The following is a 17236-nucleotide window of genomic DNA, read 5'->3' on the forward strand; positions in this document are numbered from 1 at the left end:
CCCCCCACATATGCACTCCTTGATGATTCTCTCCAAGATCTTCCCGAACACCAAGGTGAGGCTTACAGGCCTATAGTTATGTGGGTCCTCCTTCCTCCCCTTCTTGAAAATTGGGACCACATTAGCCAGTTTCCAATCCCCCGGTACCTGGCCAGATGGCCATGAACGCTCATACAGCCGGGCCAAGGGCTCCGTGATGACCCCTGCCAGCTCGCTCAACACCCTTGGGTGGAGGGCATCTGGACCTGCAGATTTAAAAATGTCTAGTCCTCCCAGAAGATCCCTAACTACATCTGCGCTGACTGAAGGCCTGACAGAGCTATCCCCAAGATTGTCTCTACCTCTAGTAGGTGGGATGTCCTGGTCCCTGTTCAAGAAAAGAGAGGCAAAGAAAATGTTAAAAATATCAGCTTTGTCTGGCGTAGGCACAAGATTACCGTTTGCGTCTTGCAGCGGCACTACATTGCCTGGTGCCCTCTTCTTGCTCCCAATGTACTTGAAAAAGGACTTTTTGTTGTCCTTAATCCTGGACGCTAGCCTGAGTTACATCTCTACCTTGGCCTTCCTAATAGCCCTCCTACGCTCACAGGCCGAGGAGGAGTACTCCTCCTTGGTGATATCTCCTCCCTTTCACTGGTTGTATGCCCCCCTTTTAGTCTTCAGGCATTGCTGATTGCCCTTGCTGAGCCAAGGGGGTTTCTGAGCACTCTTACCCGCCCTGCTTCTCTCAGGGACTGTTATCCTTTGGGCCTGGAGGATCGCCCCCTTAAGGTATGGCCATCCCTCGTGGACTCCCATCTCCTCTACCTTCTGGGTCCTCAGTGCCTCCCCCACTAGTCTCCTAAGCTCATTATGTTAAAATGCATTGTACCTCAAATCCCCACTGAACAATGAGATATAGGGCTAGAACTAGGAACTAGGGCTGGCGACCAGAATTAAGGATAACAAAAAGTCCTTTTTCAAATACATAGGGAGTAAGAAGAAGGCACCAGATAACGTGGGGCCCCTACAGGACAGACTTGGCAATCTGGTGATGGCAACAAAGGAAAAAGCTGATCTCTTCAACAAATTCTTTGCCTTCATATTTCTGAGCAGGGACTGGGACAACTCCCCCACTAGGATTACGGACAGGCTCAGGGGACACGACGCTACGCCTAGGGTCAGGGACGATCTAGCTAGGGAACTTTTGGAGGGGCTGGATGTGTTTAAATTAAAAGGTCCGGGTGCTCTTTATCCGAGGGTACTGAGAAAATTGTTAGGTCATAGCAGGGCCCCTGGCACGGCTGTATGAGCGCTCACGGTGCTCTAGCCAGGTCCCAGAGGACTGGAAAAGGGCCAATGTGGTCCTCCCATTTACAAGAAGGGGAGAAAGGAGGACCCGGGTAACTATGGGCCAGTTAGCCTCACCTCGGTCCTTGGGAAGACCTTTGAGAAAATTATCAAGGAACACATCTGCAAGGGCCCAGCATGGGAGGTAATGCTCAGGGGCAACCAACACGGGTTCACTGCGGGCAGATCTTGCTTGACTTTGTTTCCTTTTACGACCAGGTCACAAAGTCCTTGGATGTGGGTGCTGAGGTAGATGTAGTCTACCTGGACTTCAAGAAGACCTTTGACACTGTTTCTCACCCCATTCTCATAAAAAAAACTAGACGACTGTGACACAGATACCTACACAGTCAGAGGGGTGGCAAATTGGTTCGATGGTCGCACCCAGAGAGTGGTGGTGGATGGGTTGTTTTTGACCTGGAGGGATGTGGGCAGTGGAGTTTCCCAGGGCTTGGTCCTCAGGCCTGTGTTATTCAACATGTTTATCAGCAAGTTGGAGATGGGCATGGAAAGTACGCTTTCCACATTTGCTGATGACACAAAGATGGGGGGGGAGAAGTGGGCACACTGGAAGGGAAGGAGAGCATCCAGCTAGACCTAGACAGGTTACAGAGGTGGGTGGATGAGAACAGAACAGAATTCAACGCAGACAAGTGCAAGGTGCTGCATCTAAGAAGGAACCTGCAACATACCTATAGGCTGGTGAGCACCCTTCTCAACAACACAGTGACTGAAAGGGAACTTGGATTCATTGCTGACTCTCGCACAGACATGAGCCGCCAACATGAGGAAGCAGTCAGTAAGGCTAACTGCACTTTGTCATGCATCTACAGACGCATCACAAGCAGGTCCAGGGAGGCAATTCCTGCTATCTTGCTATCCCCTCTATGCAGCACTGGTCAGGCCGCAGTTGGAGTATTGCATCCAGTTCTGGGCACTGCACTTCAAGAGTGATGTGGCTAACCTTGAGAGGGTCCAGAGGAGGGCCACTCACATGGTCAGGGGGCAGCAGGCCAGGCCCAAGACGACAGACTAAAGGGCCTGAATCTATTCAGCCTCCACAAGAGAAGACTGAGAGGGGATCTGGTGGCTGTCTATAAACTCACTGGGGGGGACCAGCAGAAAATAAGCGAGGCTCTGTTCCCCCAGGCACCAACCGGGATAACAAGGAATAACGGCCACAAATTGATTGAAGTTCAGGCTTGGTATCAGGAAATATTACTTTATGGTTAGGGTTGCCAGGCTCTGGAATGGGCTCCCAAGGGAGGTGGTGCTCTCCCCTACCTTAGGGATCTTCAAGAGGAGGTTGGATAGATATCTGGCTGCAGTTTTATGATCCCAGCACTCATTCCTGCCCAGGGCATGATCTGTTCAGGTCCCTTCTGACCCTAGAAACTATAAAACTCAAGCAAAACCATCCATGTTATCTTTTACTAGTTTAAGGTCTGCTCCAGGCTGGACCTGGGGTTGGGGCCACAGATACAACAGCTGCCTGCCCCTGCACTGCCTTGTACTAAACAAGAGATTTTTTTCTCCCATGTTTAATAGGGGGTAAAAACCTAGTCTTGGAATCACGTAAATATAATGTTTCACTATTAAGTTGGTGATGCTTAAAGAATGACTCTTTCAGAACTTTCCACATGGAAGTTTCCTGCATGGGTAATGCTTTGTCCCCATCAGCAGTGGTGTCAATGTGGCTGAGCACCCAGGGCACTAGTTATAGTTGCTGCAGTGCCACCAGTGAGATCATACAGCTGCTGGCAACAGCCATTCCCCTCACCTCCCACCCCAAGTCAGTGCCCAGAGTGGTTGTCCTGGTCACCATGCTCAAGTTACACCACTTTTCACAGTCTTGATGAGTTAGAAAAAGGGTGTGTAGCAGGGCAGCAATTAGAGTGAAATTATGGATGAGAAAAGAAGAAATAAATAGTAAATAACCAATTATGTTTTCCTGTAAAGCTGTGTGGCTTCTATTTGGAAATTTAAAAATAAAATGTATGCATGTGTCTTTGAGTTAACAGGACAGCCATGAATTTTTATGGTGACTTCATGCTGTAGGTATAAATGTTTGTGCTCTCTCCAAACCTGTAAATTCTCCTGCTTTTATTGTTGCCACTGAACTTTTCTTTCCATTCAGTTCCGCTGAGTGAGCACACCCAAACATGGCAATCACTAAAAGATAAATCAGAAAATATGCCCTGCTGTTACTGTCTACACAGAAGGCAACCTGACAAGAGGTCTGACAATATGATATAACGATGCATGTCACTTTGTAATAACCAAATCTATCTGTCAACTACATATGTAAAAACATTAGTCTGAAAATGGAGACATACATAAAATGAAGAGTCAGAGAGAATATTTTTTTTTATGTTCTCAATTTTTTTTGGTGAAGAAGCAAACTACACCCTAAATTAAGATGGAAAACTTTCATGAGTGATGACTGGCATTTCCAAGGCAACACGCTTTGTTTGAACATTACAGGCCTTATATTAATTTATTTTGGGGTTATTCTCAATTGGTTTCTTTTATGCTCATAGAACAATATTGGAGCTGCCTAGCTGTTAACCTTTAGCTGCTGTAAATGCATGCAACTCGATTTATATTAACAGAGCTGCATTCGTTTACAGCAGCTGAAGACTGGGTCTAATGCTTGGTTACCCAAGTCATTGACCTGGTGGTAAAAGATTTTGTCGTCCGTTTTAAAGGTGACAAATTGAAGTTTAACCTGGTTATTCATACTTCTGTAAAAGTATTTATTCTTAACTTTTGCCATCAGCATCAAGAGAGCAACACACTGAAACAAAGCAAAACCAATTCATATTTGATAAATGTCATGTGTGCATGAGACAGACGCATACAAAAACCCATCTTCATGAAAGAAGAGGTGGCCTTTTCAGTGGTCTAGCTTTGTTCTCTGAGTGACAAGCCAAACCCAGTAGATTCATTTGGCAGAGACTCACATCCTACAAAGTGTGTCTGAAGTTTCAAAACATGCCCTTTGAAATAAAAAAGCTGCAGCAAACAGCTGGAGCTTCTCAGCAGTTCTGTACAGCTGTTGGCTGTGACTTTGTATATCTCTCTACCTAGTTTGCAAGCCCTCATCTTCACTGTGAAGTAAGGAACCTAATCCTGCAACATACCTGGGTTCTACTATACTTTTGGAGTGCTGTATTCAAAACTGATTAAATTATCTCAATCCTAAAATGTTTCTTGTGTAACATCAGTGATGCTAAGGACTCCAAAACTGCTGATCTGAACTGATGTCACTCAGCAACTCATACGCCTGAAGACTTTAGGTAGCTGAACCAGCAAAGCACTTAAATATTCACTTAACTCTGAGTATGAGCTGACACATTACTGACTTCAGTGTGGGAACTCTTATATACTCAGAATTTACCCTACATTTAAGCACTTTGCTGGTTCACAACCTTGGGGGGTCATAACAGAAAAGGCAGTAAATTAAAACATGTTTGTTAAGTTTTTTGACCTTTCCCCCTCACTGCACTTGACCACATATGAGCGATTGCTTTGTTATTTTACTCCCAGCGCCCTCCTTTCATAGCACTAGTTTTTCTTCACTTAAGATAAAATCTACTTAATACTTGAAAGACTATCAAAATACTTGTTTTCAATTTGAGATACCAGCATCAGTTCAGGTCCACCTTTAAAACAAACAAACAAAAACTACCAGCAACATATTTATGGTTCTAATGTGTAAAAAATACTTGAAGTTACACAAGGTTGTCCTAATTAAAGTCACAATTCCGCAAAGAAGTCTGATACAGATCCTCTGGCAGAAACAAAACCCATTAAAAAAAACAAACAAAAAAAAACCAGGAAAAAAACAACTGTAAAGCACTGGATTAAGAATGTAAGACTAAAAATGGTACCACCAGTAATGCAAAGGGACTGGAATCCTGCCATAGCTGGGAAGCTGAAGGTAAAGGAAGCCCTGGGTGGTAGAGGGCTGGCATAATTCCTTCCAAGTCTGTCTTTACTGAAAAATACAGGCATTTCTTACATCAAAAAATACAAAAGACAATGCATTACATCTTTTATCCTAACACATGCAATTGAAGTAAACCCCAGGTGAGGTATATAGTATGCCTCAACAAGCTACAACTGCATATGCCTCATTTTCTATACTAGGATCACACAGAGATCATTAGTTGAATGTGAAAACACAAGTAAATGGTGAGGTGGTACAATCACCTACCCTGGAAATCTTCAAGAGGAGATTAGACAGTCACCCTGCTGGGGTCACCTGACTCTGTTATCCTTCCTGCTTGGTGCAGGCAGCTAAACCCGATGATCTTCCAAGGTTGCTTCCAGCCCTACTATCTATGAATCTATAAGTAAAAACTTATTTACAAGTTGAGTACCGAGGGTTTGAAACAGTTTCTCGCCTGTTCCAAACCCTTGAGAAAGGCTGGAAGTCTTACTCATTTTGAAGGTCCAAGACCCATGTAATACTCTCTTTAAAGTCCAAAGTCATCAGTAAAGCCAGACATGCCTATTAGCATTAACACAATAAGCAAAACCATGGGTCATGTATTCTGCCGCTTCCCCCGAAATCTCTAACCACAGCAAATGGAGACAATGAAAAATTCTCTATAACAAAAGCTTTCTCTTCACAGTAATGCAAACCAAGCACTAAGCTTTGTGTTTAAAACATCATATTTACAGTATATAGTGTTAAATTAATTGTCTGGTTCCAGAGGTTGTTATTGTAGTATGTCTAAAGTCATGTCTGGATAAAAGTTCTGTCTTGAAGATGATGGGATCCACATGTGCTTCTCTTATGAATGAATGTGTGTGGTCTCCTACCTCTGAGCTGTGGTAATCTAATCATTAATAACACACCTAAACAAAAACAAATCAAAAAACCCTCCAATTCCTTATTACATTTTTGTTCATGTAAAGCATTGGATTTGCTATTCATTTTTTTTTTTTTTAATAAGGCTTTATTTGGGGAGATCTGATCAGATGAGTTTGTGATAAATAACACTTCCCAGCAATTTATGAAATCTTTCCTTTTACCACTTCACATATACAATGCTATATACTACATGTATTCCTTCTGTGTTACCATTAAATACAAAAATAACAGTTTTGAAAAGTATAAAATCAAGCAAATAATAATAATAATTTAAAAAAAAAGTCAGCATTTACCATATAAAATGTCTTATTTTTCTTCAATGAAGTTAGTTGCAGGGTACATAAATTATTTTGGTGCCAAGAACCATTTGCAGGGTATGAAAAACCACTTCAATGTGGCAAAAATATTACCCCATCAAATGTAATAATCTTAGTCAGAGCCATTTCTACCAAATCAAAGCACATACTAATGATATATGAGCTTTGAACTGATATTCCCATAAAAGAGCTGCTGAAATGGATGATTTACTAGGGGACAATTTTTTACTGGAAATACTCTTTTGGTCTGGCAATACCTGCTCAATTACAGCAAAACCCACAGCATCTTATCCATACTCTACTTATTTTTTTTTACTTTACATCTTAGGCACACCAGCATTATGGAGAACCAGTAAATGAGTTTCCAAGGCAAAACACAAAAGTTGGGCTCTTGCATCCATGTGTATATTTGCAAAGAAACATCCTCTGCCCTCCACCCCCACAAATCCAATATAAATAAGAACAAACAATGCCCCCATCCAAAAAACAACCAAAATAAAAACCCTAGGAAATATTGTAATTTTTACCTTTAATCTTTTTAAGACAAAATGCCAATAAGGATGGTTTTCACTTAAAGACATGAATAAAGATCATGATTTTTACAAATGTTTGTTAAATGGAAATTAACTTAGCACCTATGCATCTCCTTGTCTGCATTGCTTGTCAGCTTTTACACATCTTCCCATCAATTTATCCCATCAGTTTTTTCATTCTGCACTTTAACCTTCAATATCCCCACCATAAGACATTCCTTCTGCTCTTTTCAATCATAATGTCACGTTCAGATTGTTGTCTGGAAAACATCAGACAGCCTCAAGGAACAAAAAATGGTAATGACGAATGAACTCTGTAGTGGTAGAGAGCAGACACCAATTCTCATCTTTTAATTGCTAAAATCCTAAATCTAAGTTGTCAATTCAGGTCAGTGTTTTCTCCATTTTTTATACTTTCCTTCTGTTATCATTGATCATTTTAGTACAGCTCGGTAACATAAAAGCCTCTGTGAACAGTCATAACATATACAGAATAAATCTATTGAAAATAATCCCACAGCCTGAGACAATTCCAATCAAGAGAACCAATTTAAAAATAATACATTAGTATTTAACTCCGAGATGCTGATAGCACATGTTCAGTTGTTTTGGTAAAATATGATACAAAAAGACGTGCAATGTAACTGCAGTAGTAGCCACGTGTTATAACTGGTCCAATCTGCTCTACAGCTACATTATGATCTAATTTTCAAATACAGAAATCTTATTAGACTCCCCATGTTCCTGTGAACTGACTCTCAAACCTTCACTCAGCCAGACAATTCAGCCTGAATATTTACTGAGGTAAAGGTGGAGCTTTTTATAATCCTTTCTCCAATCTCCTCATCCTGCCAGCCTTCTTTCCCCCTTTTTTTACTGGTGAGATCTCAGCCAGTTACTCAGGGTTCTTCTCGGATTTCCCTGTCACAAATCCAGGTACACAGAGCTCCTTAAAAGTCTGCAAATCCTAACCATGCTTACATTTTCCAGGTATTCCATGTACTCTGGGCATTTTTTACCCAGAGCATGACAAATTCATAATGAACACCTGCTGGTACAACTCCACCATTTGCTATCGCTGCAGACAGAGTTACAGAATTACCTGAAAATGACAACAAAAGGCTACCCAATATCCAAAAATAAGCAGAAGCCTCTTATCAAGAGAAGTAAGGAAGGGAGGGCGGTAGATGCCAGAGCAGATTCCTTGCATTCTTTGGCTAGCCTATTTCAACTCCTGAGCGGTATTAAGGCTCTTCCTGTCCTACCAAATAAAGAACTTGTAGTAGTACATAAGCACTGAACTTCATAAAAGTCACCAGGAACTCAAACAGAAATATGCTCACAACCTTGAGGAGCCAAAAATTTTGCATGCAGTCTATGCAAAACAATAGTTTTGCTCAAGTTCTCTCAAGCTGGATCTAGATTTCATAGTCTTACAGATCATTGGGTTCAGCTCCCCTGCACTTGGGCAGGAAAGACTGCTGGGATCAGATGATCCCAGCAAGATGGACATCAAGATGCTTTTTGAAGATCGCCAGGGTGGATGACTGTAGCACCTCTGTGGGGACCCTGTTCCAAAACTCTCAGCACTTAACTTGTAAAGAAGTTTTTCCTTAAGTCTAGCCTGAAGCGATCTTCAATCAGTTTGTGACTATTATTCTTTGTCCTTGAGACTTTTAACAGATCTATCAGTGATGTTGATCTGGGTGTTAAGCTTGGCATAGAGTCAAAATGTCATGTGATTTCAGATTTTATTGGGAATGCTTCATACAGGTCTAATTAACAAAAACTATTTTGCTTACAAAACCACTGATTTGTTACATATTCAGATTGCAATTATGAAGTTGTGTTCTTGCTAAAAAATGTAGCTGAAGTCTAAACAGCTTCTTGGATTGTCCATCCATAGGGTATTATTTAAATTCTTCACTTCAGTAATTATTTATACATTACTCTTCAGCAGTGGAAGAAAAAAAAAAAAGAAAAACTATTAAATTGGCATATGCTATAAATCTTGTTTACTACTCTGTGCCTTGTCAATCATACATCTTCAAGAATGTCTTGTGCAGTAGAAAGTATGCTATAAGAAAAACAAAACACACACACAAAAGAAGATTCTGATTTAAAACATGGCAATCTTTCCCCATACCCAAGTCCACCCAAATTGAATGTCAGCATGGTATCATCATCTGAGAGATGAACCAGTGCGATCAAATCCTATTTGCCCTGAGGGCCTCTCTGGAAAGAACACTATTTATTGTAGGTGTGTAACAGGGGGCCTACTCAGGGCCGATCTCCATGGCCCGCCCACCTGTTCTTGGGCCAACTGCCTGCCTTCTCACCCGCCACGCCTTGATGTTAATTGATTCATTAATGGATGTCAATTAAGCAGGAGGCTGCCCATTTTAGTGCCCCAATGCCAGGGGGCACTCTCTGCGGCTCCGTTTCCTCCCCTACACCGCAGTCCCCACCTCGCCGATGTAATCACCTTTGTCTTAATTCTATCACTGTTTAGCCCCTTCCTGTTCTCCCTGGGCCTTCCTTCTCCGTGCTCTCACTTGGGCTTCCTAATAATGCTGCCCCCCTTTCTGGGGCTTGCCGTGTCCAACTTGGGCTTCTCAGTAGTGCTGCCCCCTATCTGGGGCTCGCTGTGCCCAACTTGGGCTTCCTAATAATGCTGCCCCCTTTCTGGGGCTCGCTGTGCCCCCTTTCTGGGGCTCACCATGCCCACACTTGGGCTTCCTAATAATGTTGCCCCTTTTGATAATGCCGCCCCCTTCTCTGGGGCTCCTCAGTACGGCTGCCCTGTCTTCGAGCCTTCTCAAGTGCTGCCCCCTTCTCTAGAGCCTTCTCAGCACTACTGCCCCCTTCTCCAGGGCTCGCCGCACCCGCACTAGGACTTCTCAATAGTGCCCCCTCTCTGGGGCTCACCACACCCACACTGGGGCTTCTCAGTAGTGCCCCTCCTGGGGCTGGGGTCTATGCACCGCGTACGCCGCTCCCTTACTGGCGCTGGGGTCCCCCTATGAGGCCTCCTCCAACCCCTAATAGCCTCACCCAAACCACCGGTGATACAACAACAAAGCAAAATGCAAGCCCCTAGGCTACGACATAACTTAAAGCCGCCCGGCTAAATCACATGGCTCAGACATCCTAGAGCTGCCATCCTTTACCCCTGGGGTCTTCTCCGTAGTGCTGCCCTCTCTCAGGGATCCTCTGCAGCGCCGCTCTCTCTCTGGGGCCTTCGCAATAACGCCGCCCTTCTCTCCAGGGCCTTCTCCACAATGCTGCCCCAGTATGAGCCAGTCGAGGGTACTCTCCCATTCGGGTCGGGTCTCTAGCCCCTCACTCTCTCCCAGGGTCTGCTCTCTGGGCCCTTCACAAACACAGGGGTTACCCACCCGGTGGTGGGGGCTAGGGGTTAAGGCGCCCTGACCTGCCTTTCACCGGGGTGGTAACTGGCCTGGCATTTCCTGGGGGCTCCCGCGCCACTGAGAGCCCCACCAGGCCACCCACTCCCGGCAGGGTGCAGTTTTAAGTCATGCCCAGGACCAGAAGCCTCCTGACCATCCCCCTACAGCTCCTCCCTTACCTCCAGTTGATCTCAGCAGCCCTCTGGCCAGGCAATGTTGTTGCCTGGCCTCCAGCAGCCAAACTGCCCTGTTTATATAGGCAGCCTTTGACTCCAAAATGGCTGCCCTCATCAGGCACCTGGTGGCTGCCAGCTCCAGGCCCTTAAAGTGGCAGGCACACACAGTGCCCTGCCACAAGGTGGAAGAAAAGTCAGCAAGGTATATTCCCTAACCTCATGAGAAAGAGAAGAGGAAGTAGGCAAAGAAATACAACATACTCTGGCATTTTGTGTGTCACTGCATAGGAGGAGTTATCTACTTTATAGCTTAAAAAGGGTGGGATGGCAGTAGCCATCTCTGGTGTACGTGTGTGCATGTGTGTGTGTACACATACATATATGCTATCTATGCATGTGTGTATATATACAAACATGATCAGGCCCTGGCTTTGAAATCAGGGCTTTAGCCTTCCCATCATAGCCATTCCTCCCAGTCTGCAGTCTTATCAGCTCAGCATCTATGTGGGACACAGCTGGTCAAAACTTTCCATAGGGTCCTAGCCACCCACCCATTATCTGCCACTGGAATGGGCAGCCAGGGTCAGCTGACCCTTCACCCTGTCCTATAAAAATCCCTGACCCAGAAGAGGTGTCCAGGAAAAAGGGTTCATCTTGTACTCACGTTGTTTTGCTCTCGGTTCTTAGAATCATAGAATGATAGAAAATGAGGATTGGAAGGGACCTCAGGTCATCTAGTCCAACCGCCTGCTCAGAGCAGGACCATCCCCAACTAGATTACTCCAGCCAAGTCTTTGTCATGTCAGGCCTTCAAAACCTCCATGGATGGAGATTCCACCACCTCTCTACATCACTTGTTCCAGTGCTTCACCACCTTCCTAGGGAGAAAGTTTTTCCTAATATTCAACCTAATCCTCCCTTGCTGCAACTTGAACCCATTGCTTCTTGTTCTGTCATCTGCCACCACTGAGAACAGTCCAGCTCCATCCTTTTTGGAACCACCTTCAGGGAGTTGAAGGCTGCTATCAAATCCCCTCAGTCTTTTCCTCTGCAGACTAAAACCCAGTTCCCTCAGTCTCTCCTCGCAAGTCATGTGCCCCAGTCCCCGAATCATTTTCATTGCTCTTTGCTGGACTCTCTCCAGCTTGACCACATCCTTTCTATAGTGACCCAAAACTGGACACAGTACTCTAGATGTGGCCTCAGCAGTGCAGAAGAGAGAGGAAAAATCACTTCCCTTGATCTGCTGGCAATGCTCCTACTAATGCAGCCCAATCTGCTGTTAGCCTTCTTGGCAACAAGGGCACACTGCTGACTCACATGCATCGCATTGTTCATTGTAACCCCAGATTCATTTCTGCAGAGCCACTGCTTAGCCACTCAGTACATGCAATTCTTCTGTCCTAAGTGCAGGACTTTGCACTTGTCCTTCTTGAACTTCATGAGAATTTTGGCCCAATTCTCTAATTTGTCTAGGTCACTCGAAAACCTAGCCCTATCTTCCAGCATATACACTACAGCCCCCAACTTTGTGTCACCCGCAAACTTGCTGAGGGTGCAATACAACCCATTTTCCAAATCATTAATGTAGATATTCAACAAAACCAGCCCCAGGACTGACCCCTGGGGTACTCTACTCGATACTGGCTGCCAGCTAGACACTGAGCCATTGATTACTACCCATTGAGCCCAACAATTCAGCCAGCTTCCTATCCACCTTACAGTCCATTCATCCAACCCTTACTTCTTCAGCTTGCTTGCGAGAATACTGTGGGAGACGGTATCAAAAGCCTTGCTAAGTCAAGGTATATTAAGTCCACGGCTTTTCCTGCATCCATACAGCCAGCGCGCGCGCGCGTGTGTGCGTGCGTGCGCACACAACACACATACACCCCTCTTAAGTATAATTCAGCACTGGCATTCTCAGACCGTCCCTACCTCACTTTCTTTCCCCCATCATCTTCTCTATATTTTGTATGCCAAAAGCTTTATTTTCCACAGTTGTCATGGAAATTTACGGGTGGCGTGGGATTCTGTGTGAAGCAGGACTCACCCAGCCTCATTAGGTTTAGTAAACCAAAGAACACTCCGTCTGTTCTGTTTTAGATGGCACACCATCAACGGTACTATAAAGAACAGAAGGACATTTAGGGCCAATTTCTACTCTTTCAAATTGAACATGTGGGTCCCATTTTATTTTATGGAGACTTTCTACAGGATATTTTCAGGTAATTAGGAAAGCAAATACTATGTGTATTATTTCACATAGCTATTTTAGTGCTTCACAGCTAATACTTTAAACTACGCTTCTAAACCACAGAATACCATAAGGCGCACACAAATTATTGTAATAAGTAAGATTAGATATGTTACAGGCACAGAATCATTTCCTATATTGATGAAAACTCTATGCACACAACACTGTATTAAGTATGATCATAATCAAGCTTAAACAATTAAAAACAAAAAGTAGCACAATAAATCACAGTTGATCACTAAGTCCTATCAATGTAAACTTCCAGCAGCATTCCCGTGCATGATACTGTGAAGGAGAGGAGCTAGCATGCATTCTGTGGATTCCTCATACTTTACAAACCCACAGTTATGCTCAGCTGGGGACTGTTAAAAAATGCTGGAATGTGTATCAGAACAAGATTTCAAAATATACTGTTTTTGCTTTAGCCCATGTGGCCTTTTGTCTCTTTTTCCTAATAAGTGATATAAAACAGAATAAGTGACTGTAACAAAGCAAGTCACATTCATAAGAGAGAACCTAATTCTCATCTTAGACACGTGCAGATTTCACCAACTTTGCTGGATGAGGCACACACATGGCTGATGGCAGAATTTGGCACATTACTTGTATTACATAGAACACAGGAAACTTTTTTTATACATCTGTTTTACAGATAATTGTTGATATGCTTACTGAAATGACACTTCCCTTGGCAGTCACTAATAATGCATTTAAACAAGTTACAGGCTTTTACTGCTTTTGTTCAGTAATGCCCAAAACATATGTTCACATTTCAGAAGACACTTTTATGAACAAAGGATAAAGCAAAGGATTTTAATTTTAATGAAAAAGGACCTTAATTCTAATAGCCAATTCTAAGAACCTTATTTGACTTTTGGAGTACTTAGAAACAATGTTTTACTTTCTGGATTATTAATAAAGTGTTGGAAGGGGTTTGTCCTATTTTATTTGGGTGACAGGAGAGCACTTGCAAAGCTGAATCAAAGAAATCAAGATAAACAAACACACACACACACACACACACATACTTACCTGTGCATTCATGCTGTAGTCCTTTACCGTAGTAGCCTTTTTCACAGATGCATTCAAACTGGCCAGTGTGAGTGCCACACTTGCAGCTAGCCATGATATCGCAGCAGTTTTCATTTGCCTCACAAAGATATGAACAATGGGATATGTCTTCTTGAATGTAACTGCCAGAGGGAAGATCTGAAAGCAAACCAATTATAACACACATGCACAGTTAGTAATTAATTAATGTTGCTGAACATCTTGTCAATCCTGTATTCACTAGGGGTAACAAAAACATGAAGAAATATTTCAGTTCTTACAAACGTACAAGCCAAAGTCTCGAGGGGTGTTAGTTGTAGCCGTGTTGGTCTAAGGGCATAGGCAAACAAGGTTCTTTGTGTAGATGTAATATCTTTTATTAGACTAACCAAACAGCTGAAAAAATTATTCTTTGCAAGCTTTCGGGTACAACCACCCTTTTTTTGATTGATAAGATATTCAACAACATTAATTAATTATTAACTCTGCATGTGTGTTATAATTGGGTGGTTGTACCCAAAAGCTTGCAAAGAACTTTTTTTCCAACTATGTAGTTGGTCTAATAAAAGATATCACATCTACCCAAAGAACCTGGTCTGCCCAAGCCAAAGTCTGAATCTTTTAGTCAGGCAGAATGCTCACTGGAGACTATATATTAAGCAAAAATCCCCAAGTCCTTGGTGTCTTTTTTCCCTTACTAAGACTAAGCTATTGGCTTCCACGCAGGAAGTAAAAAGATACGGGCCTGATACATACAGCTTTGGCTTAAATGATTGGAAAGATTTCTGCCGACTCTGATAGGTACTGCCTTGGGCCCCAAGAGAGCAATTTGTCCATGGGTCACTGTTTAACTGTAAAAAAATAATCCTCCTTTATTCCCTCCCCACCAACAAAAAAAGAATCATCTAAAAGCCTACCTGCATCCCAGAACAACCTGGCAGTACTATAACTTTTTCCATGTTAAATTAATCAATAAAAAATAAATAAAATACAAAGGGCTGGATCTTCAGCTGATATACTTTGCATAATTCCATTTAAGACAATAATATACTGGATTTATAATAGGAAAACAACTAGCCCTACATTTGTAGTTCCTATTCTAACCCTTTTGTCCAGGGAGAATTATTTTTAAGGTAAACATCAGAAAAAAGATATGTTGCATTTTCATACCTAAAAAATGAATCACATTTACATGGGGGGAGGGGAAGAGAAAGAGATTAATTTTATGTATTATACAGTAAAAGCTTACAGATAGATGGATACTTAAGCAAATTCTGAATTCTTACCAGATACCAATTTGTATCTTTAGGCGGCACAGTATCTTAGTAAGTCTGGCCCTCAATCCTTAAATCAGGCAAAACACTTCCGCTAACACAAACTTTGACACTTACTCAGGCAAAATGGAAAGTTGAATCTGATCTAATGGAAACTGCAAATGCATATCAAAGAAAATTTGGCTCAGAGTATTAATTTTGTCTTAATACCTGAGATATGTCTGTTTTTGTTGGACATAGGCAATATGACAAAACAAGGAGAGAGGAAAAAATCTATGCAAATCATTTCATGAGACCTGTGCTGTACCTCTTGAAAGGTTTTCCCACTTGCACCCCATGCTCTGTATAGAGCCTGAAATGATACTGTCATTGTGACAAGATGCCATACCTTCATGAAGAGCTCTGCGAGCTAATGCTTCAAACTCTGCAAAACTGTGAAGCAAGTAGCAGTGTTCCTCCTTGGGATACGAAGCCATGTCATTCAGCTCTCGGATGTTGCCTTGCCATATCCCAAACGTGAAGATCTCCACTCCCAGTTCACGCAAGGACGCTGCGATTGGTCTCGGGTCACCCCCATTGGAATACCCATCAGTAATGAGGAAGATTGCCTTCGTGGCGTTCCCACGAGAATGACGCAGTATTTGCTGTAAGAGTATAAAACAGTACATCTCAGGCAGAAGGTTAGTGACAGGTGGCCTGTACCTGGTACTGTATTGTAGGGTGCAGCTTCTTTTATATTGACAGCTATCTGATTCAATCTAGTCTTTGCTAGACCACCCACTATTGTTAAAGATCAATCTGTGAGCAAAGATTGTGGTTAAAAAGTCAAAAACTAACTCGTAGTTTGCATGCCTAGGGACCAGCTATGATGTAGACATCATGAATTTGTGCCACTGGCCCAGTCAACCACTTTTCACAGAGATGAATTATATTTTCTGTTCTGGTAGAGAGCAAAAAGAAACATTCAGTTCAGGCACAAGCTCCTCATGCTGGGAAGATTTCAGCAATACGGACTAGCTTAGAAGTAGGATGGATAAAATAAACGTTGCAGCCACATTAGATCCACTGGGCCAGATTCATAGCTGGTGGACATCAGCCTAACTGTACCACACACACATCATCTCTATAGATACGTGAAAAATTTGAAAAACTAAGTTAGTTACAATTTTTACAGCCGGAGACCTTGGTCACAAAAAACGTGCCTTTAGCATTCTACCTTATTTTTTTAGTAAATTACTTGCCCTACTAGGTAAATTCTACTGAATTCCCATAAAAATGTATAAACACCATCGTTTTGTTCCTATAGGATGAGATAAAACAGAATGGTTATTAACCTGCAGCAGATATTTACAGAAAATGTCTGTCTGATGGACAGAGAATGTCTTCCTCTGAGGAGGGGGAATGAACCTGAGTGGAATCAGGCTCTCTTATGATCAGGGATCCTGGTTTTCTGTTTAAAAATCCCCAAATACTCTAATTAAAATCACAAATTCTCTGATTAAAAACCCCCAAATATACATTTTTCTGCGATTAAAATGAAACACCACTCATATACATCTCTCTCTCTCATATGAGAGAGAGAGAGATATCAGCTGAACACACGGTTTTCTTGATACTTTTACCATTTTAAAGTAATGTGGATGCCTAACAGTGCCTCAATTGTTATAATAAAATAAATTCTAAATACCTATATATTTTGGCATTTGATTTTGGTTTTTTTATCATGGAAAATCAGAGCTCCCCCTGACCCCTCCACTCACCAGGACGCAAGTCCAGCTGCAGCTGTCCTGTCCTCCCCACGCATTGCTTTGTGGTGCCGAGCAGCCCTGCCCCTTCCCATCATGTTGCCCCTCACTCCCAAGCCACAGCCCTCCCAGTGCCCCTCACCCCAACCTGCAGCCCCCTGACCCTGCCAGTGCTGATCGCTCCCAAGGCACAGTCTCCCGGCCCTGCTGGTGCCCCTCACTCCGAACCCACAGCGCTCCCACCCCCAAATCCCCTCACTCCC

General features: G+C 43.0%; 1 protein-coding gene and 1 long non-coding RNA gene across 5 annotated transcripts in view; both read right to left on the minus strand.

Annotated features, from left to right (window-relative positions):
* SVEP1 (sushi, von Willebrand factor type A, EGF and pentraxin domain containing 1) overlaps positions 1-17236 on the minus strand; it is a 182694-nt gene that overhangs the window by 139138 nt on the left and 26320 nt on the right. For all 4 annotated transcript variants that reach the window (XM_059724628.1, XM_059724630.1, XM_059724629.1 and 1 more), the window contains exons 2-3: positions 15617-15872; positions 13937-14113 (exon numbers count right to left, since the gene is read on the minus strand). In XM_059724628.1, coding sequence (XP_059580611.1) covers positions 13937-14113; positions 15617-15872 — 433 coding nt within the window. The remainder of the gene's footprint in view (positions 1-13936; positions 14114-15616; positions 15873-17236) is intronic.
* LOC132249457 (uncharacterized) lies at positions 5533-11947 on the minus strand. The gene is made up of 3 exons (XR_009460931.1): positions 10651-11947; positions 10232-10434; positions 5533-9138 (listed from the first exon to the last, which is right to left on the minus strand). It is a non-coding gene; the product is annotated as an uncharacterized LOC132249457 (long non-coding RNA).

This window comes from Alligator mississippiensis, chromosome 3, assembly GCF_030867095.1.
Source record: "Alligator mississippiensis isolate rAllMis1 chromosome 3, rAllMis1, whole genome shotgun sequence".
Lineage (NCBI taxonomy): Eukaryota > Metazoa > Chordata > Crocodylia > Alligatoridae > Alligator > Alligator mississippiensis.